The following is a 16405-nucleotide window of genomic DNA, read 5'->3' on the forward strand; positions in this document are numbered from 1 at the left end:
TATAACAATGACCACAGTTTTATTTTTCCTACATGCTTTTGTATGCGTGTCAGACTGTGATTGATTCACATGCTTAGACTCATATCCACTGAGTGTGTGTGTGTGTGTGTGTGTGTATGTGTGAGATCTTTCCCACTGCGATTTGAATGGGGGTGTTAAGTGAAGAGTAGGTTATATAGTAGTATGTGATTGGCATCGTTTCACTGGTAGTGACACTTGACTACACTTCAAATGAATGAGCTGCATGTGTTTCTAGCAAAACTCTAATAAAAACATATTTGTCATGATCTGGAAACAATATGCAAATGAAAAAGCTGCAGGAATATGTAAACTATGTTTCACCAGCCACAAAATGATCTGAGGGTGTACTGTGGAGCACAACTTCAGACCACGACCACTTTCAGAGACCTACATCTGTTAGTTTTTAGCTTAAATATAACCAAGGAATAAAAGCAAACATTTTGACAGCATTACTGTACTTCAAAAAGCATAATAAATGCCATTGAGATCTCTGGTGGACTCCATCCTTGGTCTCCACAGTTTACTGCAGGACACAGCACACCTGATTCAGCTCTTCATTCTGAGCCAGAGTGTTTCTGACAGGACTGAGACAAGCGTGTTGACCCGCACTGGAATAAAGTCTTCTGTGAAATGCCGAACCTCATCCACAGAGAGTGCGATGAGGGAAGTGTGGGGTGTCCGCAGTGGAAAGCTATTCGAGTGGGAGCTGCTGTTTTTATGGAACTTCTGATTTCTCTCTCTGGGCATTTCGTCGAATCTTCATTTCCGTGAGCTGGATGTAGCGGATGACGTTTGTGTCTGTTCCACATGCATAGACAAACAGGATACAACTGTTTTAACTGAGAAAACATGGAAGTGTAGTGAAAGAAAAATCTTTTCGGTTTATTTCTTTTTCTATTTTTTTTTAAATTTCTTTTCTTTTATTTATTATTAATTTATCAGCACAATCACTGTTGTCCTGAAGATCAGGTGTTTTGGGTTCAGAAGCTCCTTCTTGTACTTGCACCTGAACACATAAGACTTGTGTAAGAGCTCAAATGAAGCCCTGAAATGCTGAGATAGTGTTTTGTGAATTAGTATAGAGTATAAAAGAAGATGATTTACAAATAATACAATATATTATCATCCTACTGGCAAGTGATTCAGACTACACTAGCATTTTCTAAAATCTTTTTCACTTGTTCTTTGAGATGTTTGTTGTAAAATGACCTCATTGGTTTACATTGTTGCAAATGTAATATAATTACTTAATCTGCATTATAATGTCATTTAAGAGCAACTCACTCTTTACCAACTTTGCAATTCTCAACAATATATCATATTTCTGACAAATAAAATGTTGCAATGTTGTGGTTCATTTCAGAGCGTGGTTATGTTCCAACGCTAACATTTATAAAGGTACAGTAACTAAATCGATAGGAAATGTATAATGGAACCAAGGCCACTGGAAAAGTTAACATTTGGTGTTGCACTCTCACTTTCCGTGGTTGTGCAGTGAGATCTAAACCAGACTTACGAGGTCCACGAACCTTAGTGTAGTGTGCGAGAGTTTGATCCAACTGACCTGTGGGCTGCTGTTTGTGTGACTCCTTCAGGTAGTGCAGGGCTTTGTTGAAGTCTCCCAGATGATAATACGCCACACCAGAGCGATACAGGGCTTTAAAATTCTCACCCTCCTTTCTCAAAACCTTCAGACAGTACTCTTTCACCCGTTCATAATTCACTAGCTCCATCTGCAACAGACATGCTACATGCAAACACAGACAGAACGAATGGCACCAATGCAAAATTGATGATTCGTGTTTATGATACTTAATCATGTTTTCTGCAGTTTAATAATCAAACGTAGGAATAAGACCTGTAATCTAGACAGATCATGACGTCATTCTACATGCAGAATTGAAGACATTCACTCGCAGATTAATTTCTTTCAAGGCATACTCAGGGTTGGAGAAACCAAATCTAGCAGTTTGCCGCTGAAACCTAGCACTAATTTGAATATTATGGTCTGCTTGCCTTGCATTCAGTCTTAACAGGTGGCATACATAGAAAACAGAGTGACCTAAGTGCACTGAAAATCCTCTAGTCAAAGTGGAGAAACATGATGTGTGTTCTCACCTGCCAGGCTGTTGTAGCACTCCAGCTCCGCGTTCTCCACCGCGCCTTTCTGCTCGTCTGTCAGGCTGGACTTGCTGATGCTGGTCAGGACGGTAGAGGGAGACTTGCTGGTGTCAGGGTCCCCCAGCACGCGACACAGACCCTTCATTTCCAGCAGCGCGCGGTGGTACTTGCCGATGGCCTCGCGGTATTTTTTATCCTTGTAGCACTGGGTGCCCTGCGTCTTGAAGTCCAGGGCTCGTTTGACCAGGTCCGCCGGCTCGTTCTGGGGTTTCACCATCATCGTACCGCTCTGGTGGGGCGCGTACTGCGGGTAGCGCGAGTCTCCACGGCTCCGTCCACCGGGAGGCTGCGTGATGGTGGAGTTCGCGCTGCCGCTCATGACGCTCATCGTGCCGTTTCCCTTGCGTATCATTCCTTCAAACCTCCCCTGCTCCACGTTCATCCCACCGATTCGATAATTCTCTAAAATTCACGTTTCCGAGGTTCGTTCGTTGCCTCTTTGCACGTTCACATGCTCGCGTCTTCACGGTTCTGTTTTAAAGATGGATTCCCGGATGATTCACGCACACAATACTGTGAATTTTTCCTCTTTTTCGCCGCCTCTCTCTTTTATTCAGCAGTCTAGCGGAACGGTCAGGGATCTGCACGTCCTGCTCTCACCAAATGACTCAAGGGGAGTGAGCGAGCGTGCGCATGAAGCCACAGCTCGCGCTGCCCTTAAGAAATGCGGTCATCACGGATGGAGCGCGATAACCGGTCTGTCAGCCCCCCTGCGCGAACTCTCGTTTCCATTGAAATCCAGCTGAGCACAACTCAGCCGTTAACAAACGCATTTTACGTGCTCAAACGATGATTTCGTGTGACGTGATTTCTGTCCCCAGAACACAGAACAGAAAACCATCTGCTGTTGGACACTGAAAAGAGCTGTTTACAGTTTCATTCTCTTACTTTGATCTTCCCTTTATTCAGAAGACCTGTACTTCTCTCTTTCATTATGCTCACAACAAAGTTATTGTCAACCCACTTTAATTTAATTAATAAGTAATATTGTGAAAATCTGCGTAATGGAATGAATCACTTTGGGAAACGTCATGTTTGTCCCACAGGTGTGTGTGTGTGTGCGTGCGTGTGTGATGTACGCGGGTGGCTGGTACGGTTGTTGTGTCTGGGTGTGTCGTGATTGCGGTAAATCGTGCCGGGTGGGGAGTTCTGGCTTGCTCAGTCTGTTATTTTTATACTCTCAAACACATGTGAATGTCATATGCTCATAAACTAGAGTTCGATCTGTCTGAGAAAAACAAGTGCTTTCTTTCTTTATATTCTTTCTTTCTTTCTTTTTTCTTCTCTTCCTTTCTTTCTTGTCTTGTCCAGTATTTTTCTTCTACTATCTGACGTTTTTTTTTAATTTATATATATATAATTTTCCCTCCTGTTTTTTCACAACTCTTAATCTCTTGAATGGCGATTGAAAGTTTAAGGAATGTCAGCTTCTATAAAAAATGTGTGACTGCATGGGTGGTGGTTGATATTACTTATGTTACTTACTTATATATTACTTATTATAAATATAGTTTTAAATACATCAACTGACAAAATCCTGTTCTACGTTTGCTGACCAATATGTATTAATAAAATGCAGTCTTTTTCATATATACCTGTATTTTCCGGACTATAAGTTGCACTTTTTTCATAGTTTGCCTGGTCCTGCGACTTATAGTCAGGTGCGACTTATTTATCAAAATTAATTTGACATGAACCAAGAGAAATGAACCAAGAGAAAACATTACCTTCTCCAGCCACGAGAGGGCACTCTATGCTGCTCAGTGCTCCTGTAGTCTACACTGAGCAGCATAGAGCGCTCTCTCGTGGCTGTAGACGGTAATGTTTTCTCTTGGTTCTTGGTTCTAAATAAATGCGACTTATAGTCCAGTGCGACTTATATGTGTTTTTTCCTCATCATGACGTAATTTTGGACTGATGCGATTTATACTCAGGTGCGACTTATAGTCCGAAAAATACAGTATATTTATTTATTTATTATTACTTTGGGGAATATATGTTACATATCCTGTATGTTGCCAAAAGAGGGCAGGTTTGTGACATTATTAGTTATATACTTATAATTGCTCCTAATACCCTTCTTATGATTATTTTAAAAATAAATGTTATAAAATCTTCCTGAGGATAATGAATTAATTTGGTCCTAAAATAGTTTTTGGAAATGTTAAGGCACAGACAGAATTATTATTTTTCCAAACTAAGAAAATGTTGTTAAAGTCAGGTCTCAGATCAGGGGTTGTTTTCACCTTGTTTTTATTGGATGTATTTATTTATTTTGAAGTAATTGTATTTTTTTTATCTTTCTTACATGTGGTTTGCAATGTGTACATTACACTCGACTTTGACTGAAACCAACTTGCTGAGGGTACTATATTGCCATCTCTTGGTAGGTGGAAGGGATAGTTCACCCAAAAAAAATCATGTTATTAATTACACAAATAAGATATTTTTGATGAAATCCGAGAGCTCTCTGACCCTTCATAGACAGGAGTGCAACTGAAATGTTCCCAGGCCCAGAAAAATAGTAAGGACATCGTTAAAATAGTCTGTGACATCAGTGGTTTTGAACAACATGAGGGTGAGTAATTATTGACAGAATTTTTATTTTTGGGTGAACTAACCCTTTAAGGATTAGTGGCATTTGAGCTTGACTGGCATTGGGGTTGTGGATTATGACTGTGGCTCATGTATATGTGGAATGTAATAGACCTTTTCTGGAATTTTTATGGGTATAATCCTGTTTTTGCTCTGCAGGCATTATGTGGTGTTTTCCGCTGCACTACACTCATAGGATATTCTTGCAGAATTCTGCCTGCAGGGAGTCTGTTGGGTATTTGTCCCATCTAATGAATTCTTCTGTAGTGACAATGTTCCAGCCAATATAGTTTTAATTATGTCCAGAGGCATCTTGCCTAATTCTTGCTTTCGTGGCCATGTTGACTATAGCCTTTATTATTAAGAATACAATTATTTTTGTCTTAACTGAACTCCTTAAAAATCTAAAATGTTGTGCATCATTGTGTGTGTATGACTGAACACTTGTAAACATAGCAAGACTGATCTAAGATTGATCTTAGTGAGATCCCAAGGGCTACTTGCTTACTTGCATAAACATAACTTTTAGAATTTGCCTATTTTATGCATGTATACATGTATGTATGATATATATAAAATGTGTATGTGTATTACAAACATTATTAAATAAACTATCCCATGATGTATGATTTAATGTTCTGCACAATGGAGATATAATAATACAGCTTATTAAATAGGATTTGCTTCAATACTTTATAAGCAAACTATGTTTTAGCAGCAAATCAAACAATTATTGATTGATAAATTAAACAAAAAACCAAAAGAAATAATAAAGCACACACAATAATCAGATGTTCCTCAGTATAGGAATTTCATAAGGAGCAGGGAGCATTTTCAGCATTGAATTTTAACCATGAAACGAAATAGAAAGGCATTTAAAAAAAAAAATTTTTATTGTTAATTTTTTTTTATTGCTGAAAATAAGAACATACAAGACAGTACAAAATGCAAAATATCAACATTAGTGACACTTGAAAGACAAGATTCTGCCAGAAATTTCTATACAAATGAGAAACATTATATTTGGCCATTTTGACTTAGACCCAACAAAAGAAAATAATTGTTTTATTATACATGATTTTTTTTTATTAGCAAATTTTACTTTCACAATTGCAAATTCTCAAATTGTAAACCGTTGTGTGTGTGTGTGTGTGTGTGTGTGTTTGGTCGTTTTAAGGGTTTCTTTTGACTACAATGGAGTAATTAAAAGGGAAGTGTCATAAAGCGGCGACAGTTATTGTGTCATCAGTCTGCGTCAAGTGCGAAGATGGCGTCGGTGGATTTAAGAGGTTGTTTGTTGGTTTCTCGAAATAATTAGCAGATAGTTTATTTTATTTGACAAATCTATTCCTAACAAATCCCATTTGCCAGCACGTTGAAATGCCGTGTACGAAATGTAAAATAGTTTAACAGAATGCTGTCTTTCTCTGGCCAACATAACAACTTTGCTCTTTAGCATTTTCGCTTTAGTTTGTTGTTGTTGTTGGAGGCGTGCAGTATTAGCTGAAATTTCTACGATATATTTTATTGTTTTTATTTTCCTTGACGTAAATATTCTCATTCATATATGAATTTTTTGTTTTGTTTTTGTCAGAAAATTTGCTGGGCATCTCGTGGGTGGACAGTGGCTGGGTGCCCATCCTGAACCCCAGCAATGTACTGGAGTATTTCTCCGAGAGGAGCAACCCCTTCTATGATCGCACCTGCAACAACGAGGTGGTCAAAATGCAGAGGTTAACCTTGGATCACCTCAAGTAAGAACTGCACTATGTCATTAAAACGATGTTATACATGGTATACTCAGAGTCATGTCGGTTATGTTTTGTTATGCATGTATTATACATTAATGTGTGTTTATTTTACTGCCAATACTGATTGTTTTATTTCCTATTTAATTTAAATAGGTAGAGCTGTGTTGTTTGTGTCTAATTGTGTTTTCTATCTGTGTAGTCAGATGGTGGGTGTGGAATATATTTTGCTTCATGCTCAGGAGCCGATTCTGTACATCATCAGAAAACAGCAGAGACAGTCACCAACACAAGGTGAGTTTCTCCGCTGCTGTTCAGTTTATCCTGTACTGGTCAGATTCTTCTTTCTGTGTTGGCATTTTTGCTTTTAATACAGTAATTTAAGAATATTGTTAGCTTGGTGTATGCAGTGTATTTTCAGATTATGTTTTTTTTGTATCAGTTGCAATGTTGACAGTTGCAATCCAGGTCAAGAATAGTAAAATGATACTTGCTGACAATGTGGAAAAATGACAATGTTTGTTTGATACAGTTACAAAACTATTTAAAGAGTACATGATGTTGTTGTTAGGGTTGATGATGATGATAAATGTATTATATTTAACTGGTTTATCTTTCTAAATCTTCAGTGTCAATGTGATGTGGACTGAGACACTCACTAATACAAAAAAAATTGAGTTCTTTTTAAACTCCTGGTACAAATCAATGTATATATTTTTGTTCTGTTTAAGATGGACACTGTAAAGGTTCAAGCTCTTAATTTTGCTCTTAAAGTGCTCCAGAATAACAAAAAGGACAGTGATACAATTTCAGAACATTTTAAACATAGGATGTTGTTGCAGTATATTTGAAAACTCGTTCTATATGTGTTTTGCTTAAAGACTTTATGCATTTTGCATACTGGCGTTAAAACTCTCAGGTTACCTAAATATATTTTACTATAAAAGCAATAATCATTTTGCTTTGAATTTACATGATTTTTTCATTTGCATTTATTTTACAGTGAAGTGGTATTACAAAAGTAATGCCTTAGGCATTTTTAACATTTAATAGATTAATAGCTTCTGCTAATCACTAATGCAACCAGTTTTGATCTGTGTGGCTGCTGTGCTTACACATTACATCTTTGTCCCCCTTGTCCTGCAGTTACTCTGTGTTCATTTATATTGAGAGATTGAACTGCAAGAGAATTTTAGGTGACAGAAGTTGTTTCAGAGGTTGTTACATTTTATTATTACATATTATAATTATTATTAGTAGTAGTAGTATTTTTTTACAATACTATTTTTGAATTCTGAAAGACTGGGGCCTCATTTATAAAACTCTCTGTAGACTTAATCCTAAAAGTGTACGTACGCTCAAAAACTAGATTGTGTACACACAGAAGTTTTCAGATTTATAAAACCATGCGAACACCAGAATCTGCACAAAAATCCCTTTATAAATCCCAGTCAGGAAAAGATTGTGCGTACATGCCTTTCCACCCCGTCTCCTCCCCAAAATCACTTACAGCACCTTGTTTTACTACACATAAGCTCATCCGCATATCATTTCCATGCTTATTCCCATTCACGTAGCACCATGTTTAACACAATCAAAGATAAAAGATATTAAGGAGACATGGACTATAAATGCAATTTGTGCCATACAATAATTTGTCTTTCTAAAATTCATCCAGGATCATTGTTATGTTTTAGAATAAATATATCAATATAAAAACAAACATAAAATCAAAAACTGTTTAAAATGGTGGTTACAGATAAATATTTTCGAATTTCGAGTTGATCTCATTCTTAAACTTTGACCAAATAGTAGCCTATTTCAATTGTTTTAAACAATTCAAATCAAACTAAATTTATGCAGTTTTGTTGATAAGGTGAATATCTTTTAGCTATTTGAGAGGCCTATTTATAGCAGTGTAAATGCGGCACATCACTAACAAAGTAGTTTAAAAAGGAGACGTATAAATCTTACCATTTTTTTCAAGTTGTAGCCTTCAACTACAGTGGTACATTTCATAATGTTGTAGAGATGTTTTCACATGACATCAATACCTCTGTGAAGCTGCGGTTGTACAGTAAGATATTATCATTGGTCCTATTCAAACTGGATAATGGACCATTCGACCACTGAATCCAGCAGAGTCCACCATAATATCGAAGTGCACATCATTGATCCTTGTTCTCACTAAAATAATATTTTCTCATAACATGAGATCTGCACTTCAGTTTAACGTTGAATTATTGTGCACCTATAGCACTCCTTGCTGTGAATAAAAGAGTAAAAGTGATCAAGTGCATTTACTACAAATGCCTAAATTCATATAATTTGTTTAAGTTCTGTGTAATTTATGTAATTTCAGTCCTTCCCCATATGAGAGTGGAATATTTAAAGTAAATGTATATATTGACTAGGGCTGCACGATAAATCGAAATGGAATCGAGATCGCGATTCGACTGAAGCTGTGATTCTCATGCGGATCTTTCAGTGAAGCACGGTTCTGTTATCCGCAGTAAATCTCCATCCGAAGGCGCTCTCTCTCTCTGAAACTCCCAATATGTCTTGCAGAAGAAGCCCAGGAAATGACTATAGCCGTAGCTAGATAAGCAGAAGATTTAACTGCTTATATTGATTTAACGTGACTAATAAACACACGATTATGACAATATAGTTTGAGTTATTATTATTATTATTATTATAATTTTCACTCAAATAAAGTATATTTATAATGCAAAACCTTTATCACTGCTTCAAATACTATGAAATGTGTTGCGTGCCTTATTTTGTGTAAAAAAACACAGCATCTCATGGAAGGATTTACTTCAAACACTCGACTGACGTTATGAATTGAGTTTGGAGTAAAAAACATGTTATTAAATGTGGTATTTTAACATGCTTTCAGATGGAGCAGCATTTACTACACAGCCGTAGTTCACTGAGAAGCTATGCAAACAGCTTTCATTATCACAAACGATTTTTTTGCGTAACTTGTCAGTGAACAATGGCTCTGTGTAGTAAATGCTGCTCCATCTGAAAGCACTTGATGATGATTTACTGCTGATTACAGAACTGGCTTTACTATCAAAATGCACATGACCGTCACATACAATTAGTCGTGCAGCCCTAATATCGACATGAAAACAGAGCTTAAAATCATTGTTTTTACCTCGTACATTTTCTCACTCCATGGAAAAGAGTTTGTACGCATTGGTCAGAGTTTGCTGTGGAGGTGCGCAAATTTTGCATCAAGTATGTTTTTCTAAATCCCACCGTTTACGCAGGAAGTGGTGTATGCCTCTTTCAGGGCTGTTTTTGTTATAAATGAAGCCCCAGGAATGTTCTTTATCATAATAAATGCTGTCCATTTTGCTGACTTTACATTCAACATGCTGACATTAAATTTCTTTGCAGAAAAAAAGAACTTTAAAATCTTTTTGTATGCTCTGTTTTCCTTGCTGCTATCTTCCTGCAGTGATCCCTCTTGCTGACTACTATATCATAGCTGGAGTGGTGTATCAAGCGCCTGACCTAGGATCAGTCATCAGTTCCAGAGTGGTGCGTTTATAACCCTAGAATTATAATCTCTCTTAACTCTTTTATTCCTCTGAAAATTAAATTTTGTTTGTTTTGATGTGTCCTAGCTCTCAGCAGTTCATGGGATTCAGTCTGCATTTGATGAGGCGATGTCTTTCTGCAGGTACCACCCATCCAAAGGGTACTGGTGGCACTTTAAAGACCAGGAGGAGAGAGGTGAGAATACACACGCACACACACACACACACACACACACACACACACACACACACACACACACACAGCAGCAGCAGCAGGAAGCATCTCTCAACAAGTACAACTGTACATGTCAGAAGTGCTAAAATAGTGTTGTTTATGTGTTATTTATAGAAAGGGTAAAGCCTAAATCTAAGCGGAAAGAGGAGCCGAGTTCTTTGTTCCAAAGGCAGAGAGTTGACACACTGCTACTGGATCTGCGCAATAAATTTCCCCCAACTTTCTATCAGGTATTGCTAATATACTCTAAACAGGTTTCCGAATGTTCTTATTAGAGCAAAATATTCTATTTAAATCCTCATTTTATGTTTATTTCAGCCCAAACCAGGAGAGAAGCCTGTCCCAGGTATGCAAATACTTGACTCACTCTCATCTTATCACACGCTACTGATGAAAATTAGTCTGATTTGCTGTAGATGGTGTAGATTATGCCCAATGGACAAGGCATTTATTGTGTAAAAACATGTCTCTACATCATACTTGCATTTAAAAATATGTGAGTGTAATTACATCTGTAATTCATATATTTGAAAAAGCAGCATAATATAGTATTGTTTACATGTGGTTTGATTTAAGACCAACTATCAATTGGAAAATGTAACCGATTAAATGCTTTCATCACTAATACAGAAGAAAAGAAAAGCTTTGTAGACATTTGAAGTATGTGGCACTCAGTGAATAAGCTCTCTCTCTTTGTTCATAGTGGAGGTAAAGAAAGAACCAGAAGTGCCGGTTGAAACAGTGAAGCCTCCAGAAGAGCGAGAGATGAAACCTGCAGCCCCTCCTGGCCCTCCTCGGCCAGCTCCACAAACTACACCCAACAAACCACCTCCTGAGAAGCGTGCACGCCTGCAGTGACACACATGCTGGTCAGCCACAAACAACTTTGATGTTGCGGGATTTATGTGGATATTTCTCTGCACCATCTAACCAAGGGTTGACTGTTACGGTTATTGTATATAAATGCAGTTTCTTCATAATTTAATAGTTTTTGTAATAAGGGAGCTGAAATATGTCTGTATTTCATCTTAATGTCATTTTCTATGTCTCAGTGTTGCTGAATTGTAGTATTATGCCATTCCATCACTCACAGTAAAAATACACTGTTTTTCAAAACTTGTACAGTCTTTTTCTGATTAAAAATGTTTAGGTATGTCCTTTGTAAGTGATTCAATAACTGCATAATGATTAACATAGATTGGAAAGTGGTCTTCAAATGTGACCCTGGACCACAAAACCAGTCATAAGTAGAATGGATATTTTTGTAGCAATAGCCATCAATACACTTAATGGGTCAAAAATAATTGATTTTTCTTATATACCAAAAATTATTAGGATATAAAGTAAATAATATCATGTTCCATGAAGATATATTGTACTATATATTTCCTACCTTAAATATATTAACTTAATATTTGATTAGTAATATGCATTGCTAAAAAAAAAAAATTTTTGACAACTTTAAAGGTGATTTCCTCATTTTTATATCTGAATATTGCACCCTCAGATTCCAGGTTTTCAAATAGTTGTATCTCCGCCAAATATTTTCCTATCTTGACATACCTTGCGTCAAAAGAATTAAAAGAATAAATGACCCTGAACTGATTGGTTTTGTGGTCCAGGGTCACAAATAGAGATGCTACAGTGCGCAGCGCCCTCTTGTGTTCAGATCGGTGACGCATCTTTTGCGCTGCTGCGTGAATGTGAACAGCGTTCTGTTTTAGTGCTCCAAAACCTACAGTCTATGTCTAAAACAATTTTTTCGTGTACCAAGCAAACGACTAAGTGGACCGGGAGATGGATTGGTTTAATTCATACTTGGTGTAAAAAAAAACAAAAAATCACAGTAATGCCCCAGATGTTTTTGTTCGCGCGGTGGCGCTGCAGAATTACTCGCATCCGTAGCACGCGCAGCGCCACTCTCTGCGCGAGCAACCGGGTGCGCGCAGAGCACGATGGGACGGGAAGCGCAGCGCTGGAGGACCACAGAGAAGAATATGGCTGCGACGGGGCTCGGCGGGCTAGCGCTGTACCTCCTGCTCCGAGACGGCTAGAAAGGGGATAGGGGGCAAATATGGGGTCGCAGACCCTCCAAATCCTGCGGCAGGGCGTGTGGGCGTCGGTGACGGGAGGATGGTACTATGACCCCCACCAGAACACCTTCGTGAACGCACTTCACCTTTACCTGTGGCTGCTGCTGCTCTGCATCCCGTTCACGCTCTACATGGTGAGAAATGCAGCCGTCGGTTTCCTCTTGTCTTCATCCTTCAGTCGTTATCAGCCCGTCTTTCTTCATACTTTACCCATCTGTCCATCCCCCTCTCTCTATCATGCTAGTTCTTCCAGCTCATCTCTCTATTTCCAGTAACGTTACGTTACACAGAGGCTATATGTCTCTTCCCTATTCCTTTTCATCTCTCTCACGGTGTTTCCTTGGTCATGGAAAACCTAGAAATATCAGTGAATTTTAAAACTGGGATTTCCAGACCTGGAAATGTCACGGAAATACATATTCTGTGTATTTTTTTCTGGTTATGCTCAGCTTTGTGATGTTGCGTTGCGCTGGTGCTCCGCGGTCGGTTTGGTTAAACCACTCAGTGTGTTCTGTTCTGGTTTAGGGAGCATTTGTTTTGGTTTTACTGGGTATCTTTAAGCGGAGTTTGATATTTCAGCCCTGCTGTCATGAGGTTTGGCCTGGGTTTAGCCTCTGTCTGCTTTAAAGGAATAACGTTAGTTCAGCCTAACGTGAATATTCTGTCATAATTTGCTCACCCTTATGTCCTTCAGAATATGTATGAAGATATTTTGAAGAATATTGAAAGAAAGAAGAAAGTTTTTCTGGGAAGAAAAACAACAACATCCCACCAACCCATTGTGGCTTTGTTCATAACATATCATCAGCTCATTTTTAATATGCTTTCCATCCATCAAAGTGTAGTACTCTCAACTCTGTTTGCTACGTTTTACCATATGTTAACGTATTCCACATTTTATTCCAAACTCATTGCAGAAAATGCAGGAAAAAAAATGACAGATTTAAACTTTTTCATAACGACTCTTGTGCAAAAAAAAAATAAAATATTCTCTCTTCACCATAAAATCTTATACTCTCGTTTTTGCATGATGTGTATTATTTTTTAAAGCCATGTTTGTTTTGTGGGTGAAGTATCAGGAGTATCTATGTGTTGGCGACTGGTGCCATTTTTAACGTCCTGCACAGGTCCATGCATCTAGGTTCTGCTTAAATACTCCGTTACCTTTCAACCACAGCTAAACAATATAATGTAAAGACCCACAGTAGTGCTCTGATCTCTACATCAATTAGCGGATATATATGTGTTTTTTGTGAATGAATATTGATGAATATTAGACTGGGTGTGTGTCAGATATGGACAGCTGTTTTAGGGCAGTTATGGTGTTGGGTGGCTGTGCTAGAGACACAGATGTCCGTTCAGTGCCAGGCTGTTTTTAGCTTCTGCCTTCTGGTTGCGACTGAAATATTGTTGCCCTTTTTTCATAACCCTGTAACTCTGTATAACACGGTCCTATATCTGTGTATGATATTTACAACAGAGGGATGTTAATAGGCTGGCAAATGTGAGCATATCCTAATATCACACCCCCAATGCTTCAGTTTGCTTGAATGTCAACATTTTGAAATACATTGGCTTGTTTTAATTCCTTGATGGGGAAAAATGATATATCAGTTATAGATCTAAAGATTGTGCAGTGCACAAATATTCGGAAGGTTTTTCATGTTTTTGAAATAAGTCTTTTATGGTCACCAAAGCTGCATTTTATAAAGGAAAAGCTGTAATATCGTGAAATATTTATACTAATGTAAACAAATGTTTGTTAAGTTAAAACATTTTCAAATGTAATTTATTTCTGTCTGGAAAAGCTCATTTTTCTATCCTTCTAATAGACTCGGATTTTCTTTATTTTTTATATGAATTATTTGATAAATACAGAAGAACATTATTTTATACAAATAAAAGATATACATATATCTTTTCATAACATTAACCTCTTTACACTATTGTCAGTGCATCCTTTGTTGAATAAAAGTGCTATTTTCTTTAAACAAAAGTAACGTATAATAGCTCAGAACCACAACAACTGCTTGTTTCCTATTCATTTAAAATCTCTTGCTGTGTCTCTCTCTTTCTCTGTAGGCCTTGCCCCCCACGATGGTGATTGTGGGTATGTACTGCGGGGTGATAGCAGGTATGTTTGCGCTGCTGAAGGCAGTGAATTATCGCCTGCACACTGCGCTGGATGCGGGGGAGGTGGTGGAGCTGCGGGGCAAAGGGAGCGAGGGACGGGGCCAGGGGGCAGAGCGCCAACGTGAGGGTACCGGCACCCAGCAGGACGACTCAAACAGGCCTGGGTAAGAATCATGGTTTACTTATAACCCATAACAAAATGTAGTTGCTGCACAGTAAACAGATCTGCTTTAGCAAGATCCCAACAAGATCCCATGTTGTGAATCATTTCAGGGTTTAAGTCAAGAAATGTTATGATTTGGTTCAGGAAAGTAATAATTATTTTGAATCTTTTTGGGAAAACTTTTGAGTCTTCACAGGAAAGATTCTGCTCAGAAAGGTTCTAGTTCAGTGCAGTAAAGTTTTGATTAAAGGCACAGTGCTGTTGCTCAGCGGTAGGGATGTTTCTGAGAACTAATCTGCTGTCATGCTAGATCCATTCGTCGCCCACTGAGAGAGAGAGAGAGAAAGGGAGGAGGGACAGGGACGAGTGAATTAGTAGAACTGAAATAGAGCCTTATAAACCAACACACACAGGCTGCTGCTCTTGGTCATTCACGGTCTGCAAACTATGTGAAATAATTGCTAGGTTGCATGTTTTCTATGAGAGCAAGCATTGCTGACCGAGTCAGAACACATTAAAACAAAGTAACTCAAAAGAACACGTAGCTTATGTTCTTGCATTCTTTTCTATATGTAAAAGAGAAATAGATTTAAGAGCCTCTTAAATGGATTATAACCACACTTCTGGAGGGGCATTCTTGGTTGTCCAGGTCTGTACATGGTAAGACGGCTCTAATTAAGAAAATAAATTTCTGCTCCGGGCCCTTGATATGAAGATCTAATGTGTTCCTAATTTTTCCAGAGCCACAAATACGTCTTGAATGAAATAAATAAACCGCCTCTAGCGGCACCAAATGGAATGGCAAAAATTATGAAATAGATGGATGCTGGTTTCTTGCTTTGGGATTACCCTTTACAGCTACATTTTATCCTTTGGGGGGCCAAGCAGAATAAACCTCCTAAAAATATAAAAAAATAGTATAATCTCCCAAAAAGTGAAGGGAGGAGGGGTGGATCTCTGCCTGGTGGTTGACAGACATTAGATAGAGAGATGCTAGAAATGATCTCCTCTCTGCCGTTGCCTGAGCGGCTGTGCAAGTTTGATCATAAATGACATTGTTAACTCTCTTGAGCCCTTGGGGCTGTTCCTCTGTTAGAGTTGCTAGGTAACTAACCTTTTGTGTTTGTGTGCGCAGGGATCCAGGGGGTGGAATAGAGATGTCTGATTTTGCACAGGAGGAGACGCCACCGGTCGACTGCAGTTCAAGGAACTCTTACGTAGGAATGGACTCGAACCATCAGGTGTGTTTGCTTTTTGTGTGCCTTTTTTTAAGCACTTTATCACCTGATTTGATTAATTAATCCGTTTCCTGAGATGTAATATAGTTCACAGAAATTCATTTCCACTGCAATTTGCCAGTGCCACCAAAGCCAACAATGTTTTTTTGCATTTTTCACGTTAACGTGTGGACAAGCTACAAATGTTATCCTATTTTCTAATGTAAAAATAATACTTATTTGCTTTATAATTAGATAATAACAAGACTGAAATAATTGTTTTGTGATTATGAAAAAGACCTCTGTGATAGTTACCTTGAATTTTTTTAATCTTATGTTCCGGAACATCTAAAATTACCAATGAGAACATTTATTAGAAACTGTATTATGTTATGTTCATTATGTTCATTGTAACCAGAGTTAGGTGTAATTCCTATGTAATTAATTACTGTAATTTAATTTAAA

At 38.0% G+C, this 16405-nt stretch overlaps 3 protein-coding genes across 4 annotated transcripts in view; 2 read left to right on the forward strand and 1 right to left on the reverse strand.

The window, feature by feature from the left end:
• On the reverse strand, positions 1-2872 carry LOC132156866 (tetratricopeptide repeat protein 9A-like). The gene is made up of 3 exons (XM_059565923.1): positions 2140-2872; positions 1586-1768; positions 1-819 (listed from the first exon to the last, which is right to left on the reverse strand). Exons 1-3 carry the CDS (start codon positions 2582-2584, stop codon positions 737-739), a joined length of 711 nt encoding a protein of 236 aa, XP_059421906.1. The 5' UTR covers positions 2585-2872; the 3' UTR covers positions 1-736.
• Positions 2873-6061: 3189 nt separating this feature from the next.
• On the forward strand, positions 6062-11450 carry med6 (mediator complex subunit 6). Its single transcript, XM_059565924.1, has 8 exons — positions 6062-6086; positions 6392-6551; positions 6748-6839; positions 10018-10100; positions 10187-10295; positions 10449-10564; positions 10653-10680; positions 11038-11450. The coding sequence occupies exons 1-8, from the start codon at positions 6065-6067 to the stop codon at positions 11190-11192; spliced, it is 765 nt and encodes a 254-aa protein (XP_059421907.1). The 5' UTR covers positions 6062-6064; the 3' UTR covers positions 11193-11450.
• An 848-nt stretch (positions 11451-12298) lies between these two features.
• LOC132156869 (pecanex-like protein 1) overlaps positions 12299-16405 on the forward strand; it is a 30792-nt gene continuing 26685 nt past the window's right edge. For both annotated transcript variants that reach the window (XM_059565925.1, XM_059565926.1), the window contains exons 1-3: positions 12299-12561; positions 14510-14724; positions 15859-15964. In XM_059565925.1, coding sequence (XP_059421908.1) covers positions 12409-12561; positions 14510-14724; positions 15859-15964 — 474 coding nt within the window. In that variant the 5' untranslated portion in view covers positions 12299-12408. The remainder of the gene's footprint in view (positions 12562-14509; positions 14725-15858; positions 15965-16405) is intronic.

This window comes from Carassius carassius, chromosome 14 (assembly GCF_963082965.1).
Source record: "Carassius carassius chromosome 14, fCarCar2.1, whole genome shotgun sequence".
In the NCBI taxonomy this organism is placed as follows: domain Eukaryota; kingdom Metazoa; phylum Chordata; class Actinopteri; order Cypriniformes; family Cyprinidae; genus Carassius; species Carassius carassius.

Coding starts and splice junctions, on each gene's coding strand:
- LOC132156866 (XM_059565923.1), bottom strand. CDS start 2,584: ATGAACGTGGAGCAGGGGAGGTTTGAAGGAATGATACGCAAGGGAAAC. Junction 1,769..2,139: donor GTGCTACAACAGCCTGGCAG/GTGAGAACACAC, acceptor GTTTGCATGTAG/CATGTCTGTTGCAGATGGAG. Junction 820..1,585: donor ACACAAACAGCAGCCCACAG/GTCAGTTGGATC, acceptor CATGTGGAACAG/ACACAAACGTCATCCGCTAC.
- med6 (XM_059565924.1), top strand. CDS start 6,065: ATGGCGTCGGTGGATTTAAGAG. Junction 6,840..10,017: donor GAGACAGTCACCAACACAAG/GTGAGTTTCTCC, acceptor ATCTTCCTGCAG/TGATCCCTCTTGCTGACTAC. Junction 10,101..10,186: donor CAGTCATCAGTTCCAGAGTG/GTGCGTTTATAA, acceptor GATGTGTCCTAG/CTCTCAGCAGTTCATGGGAT.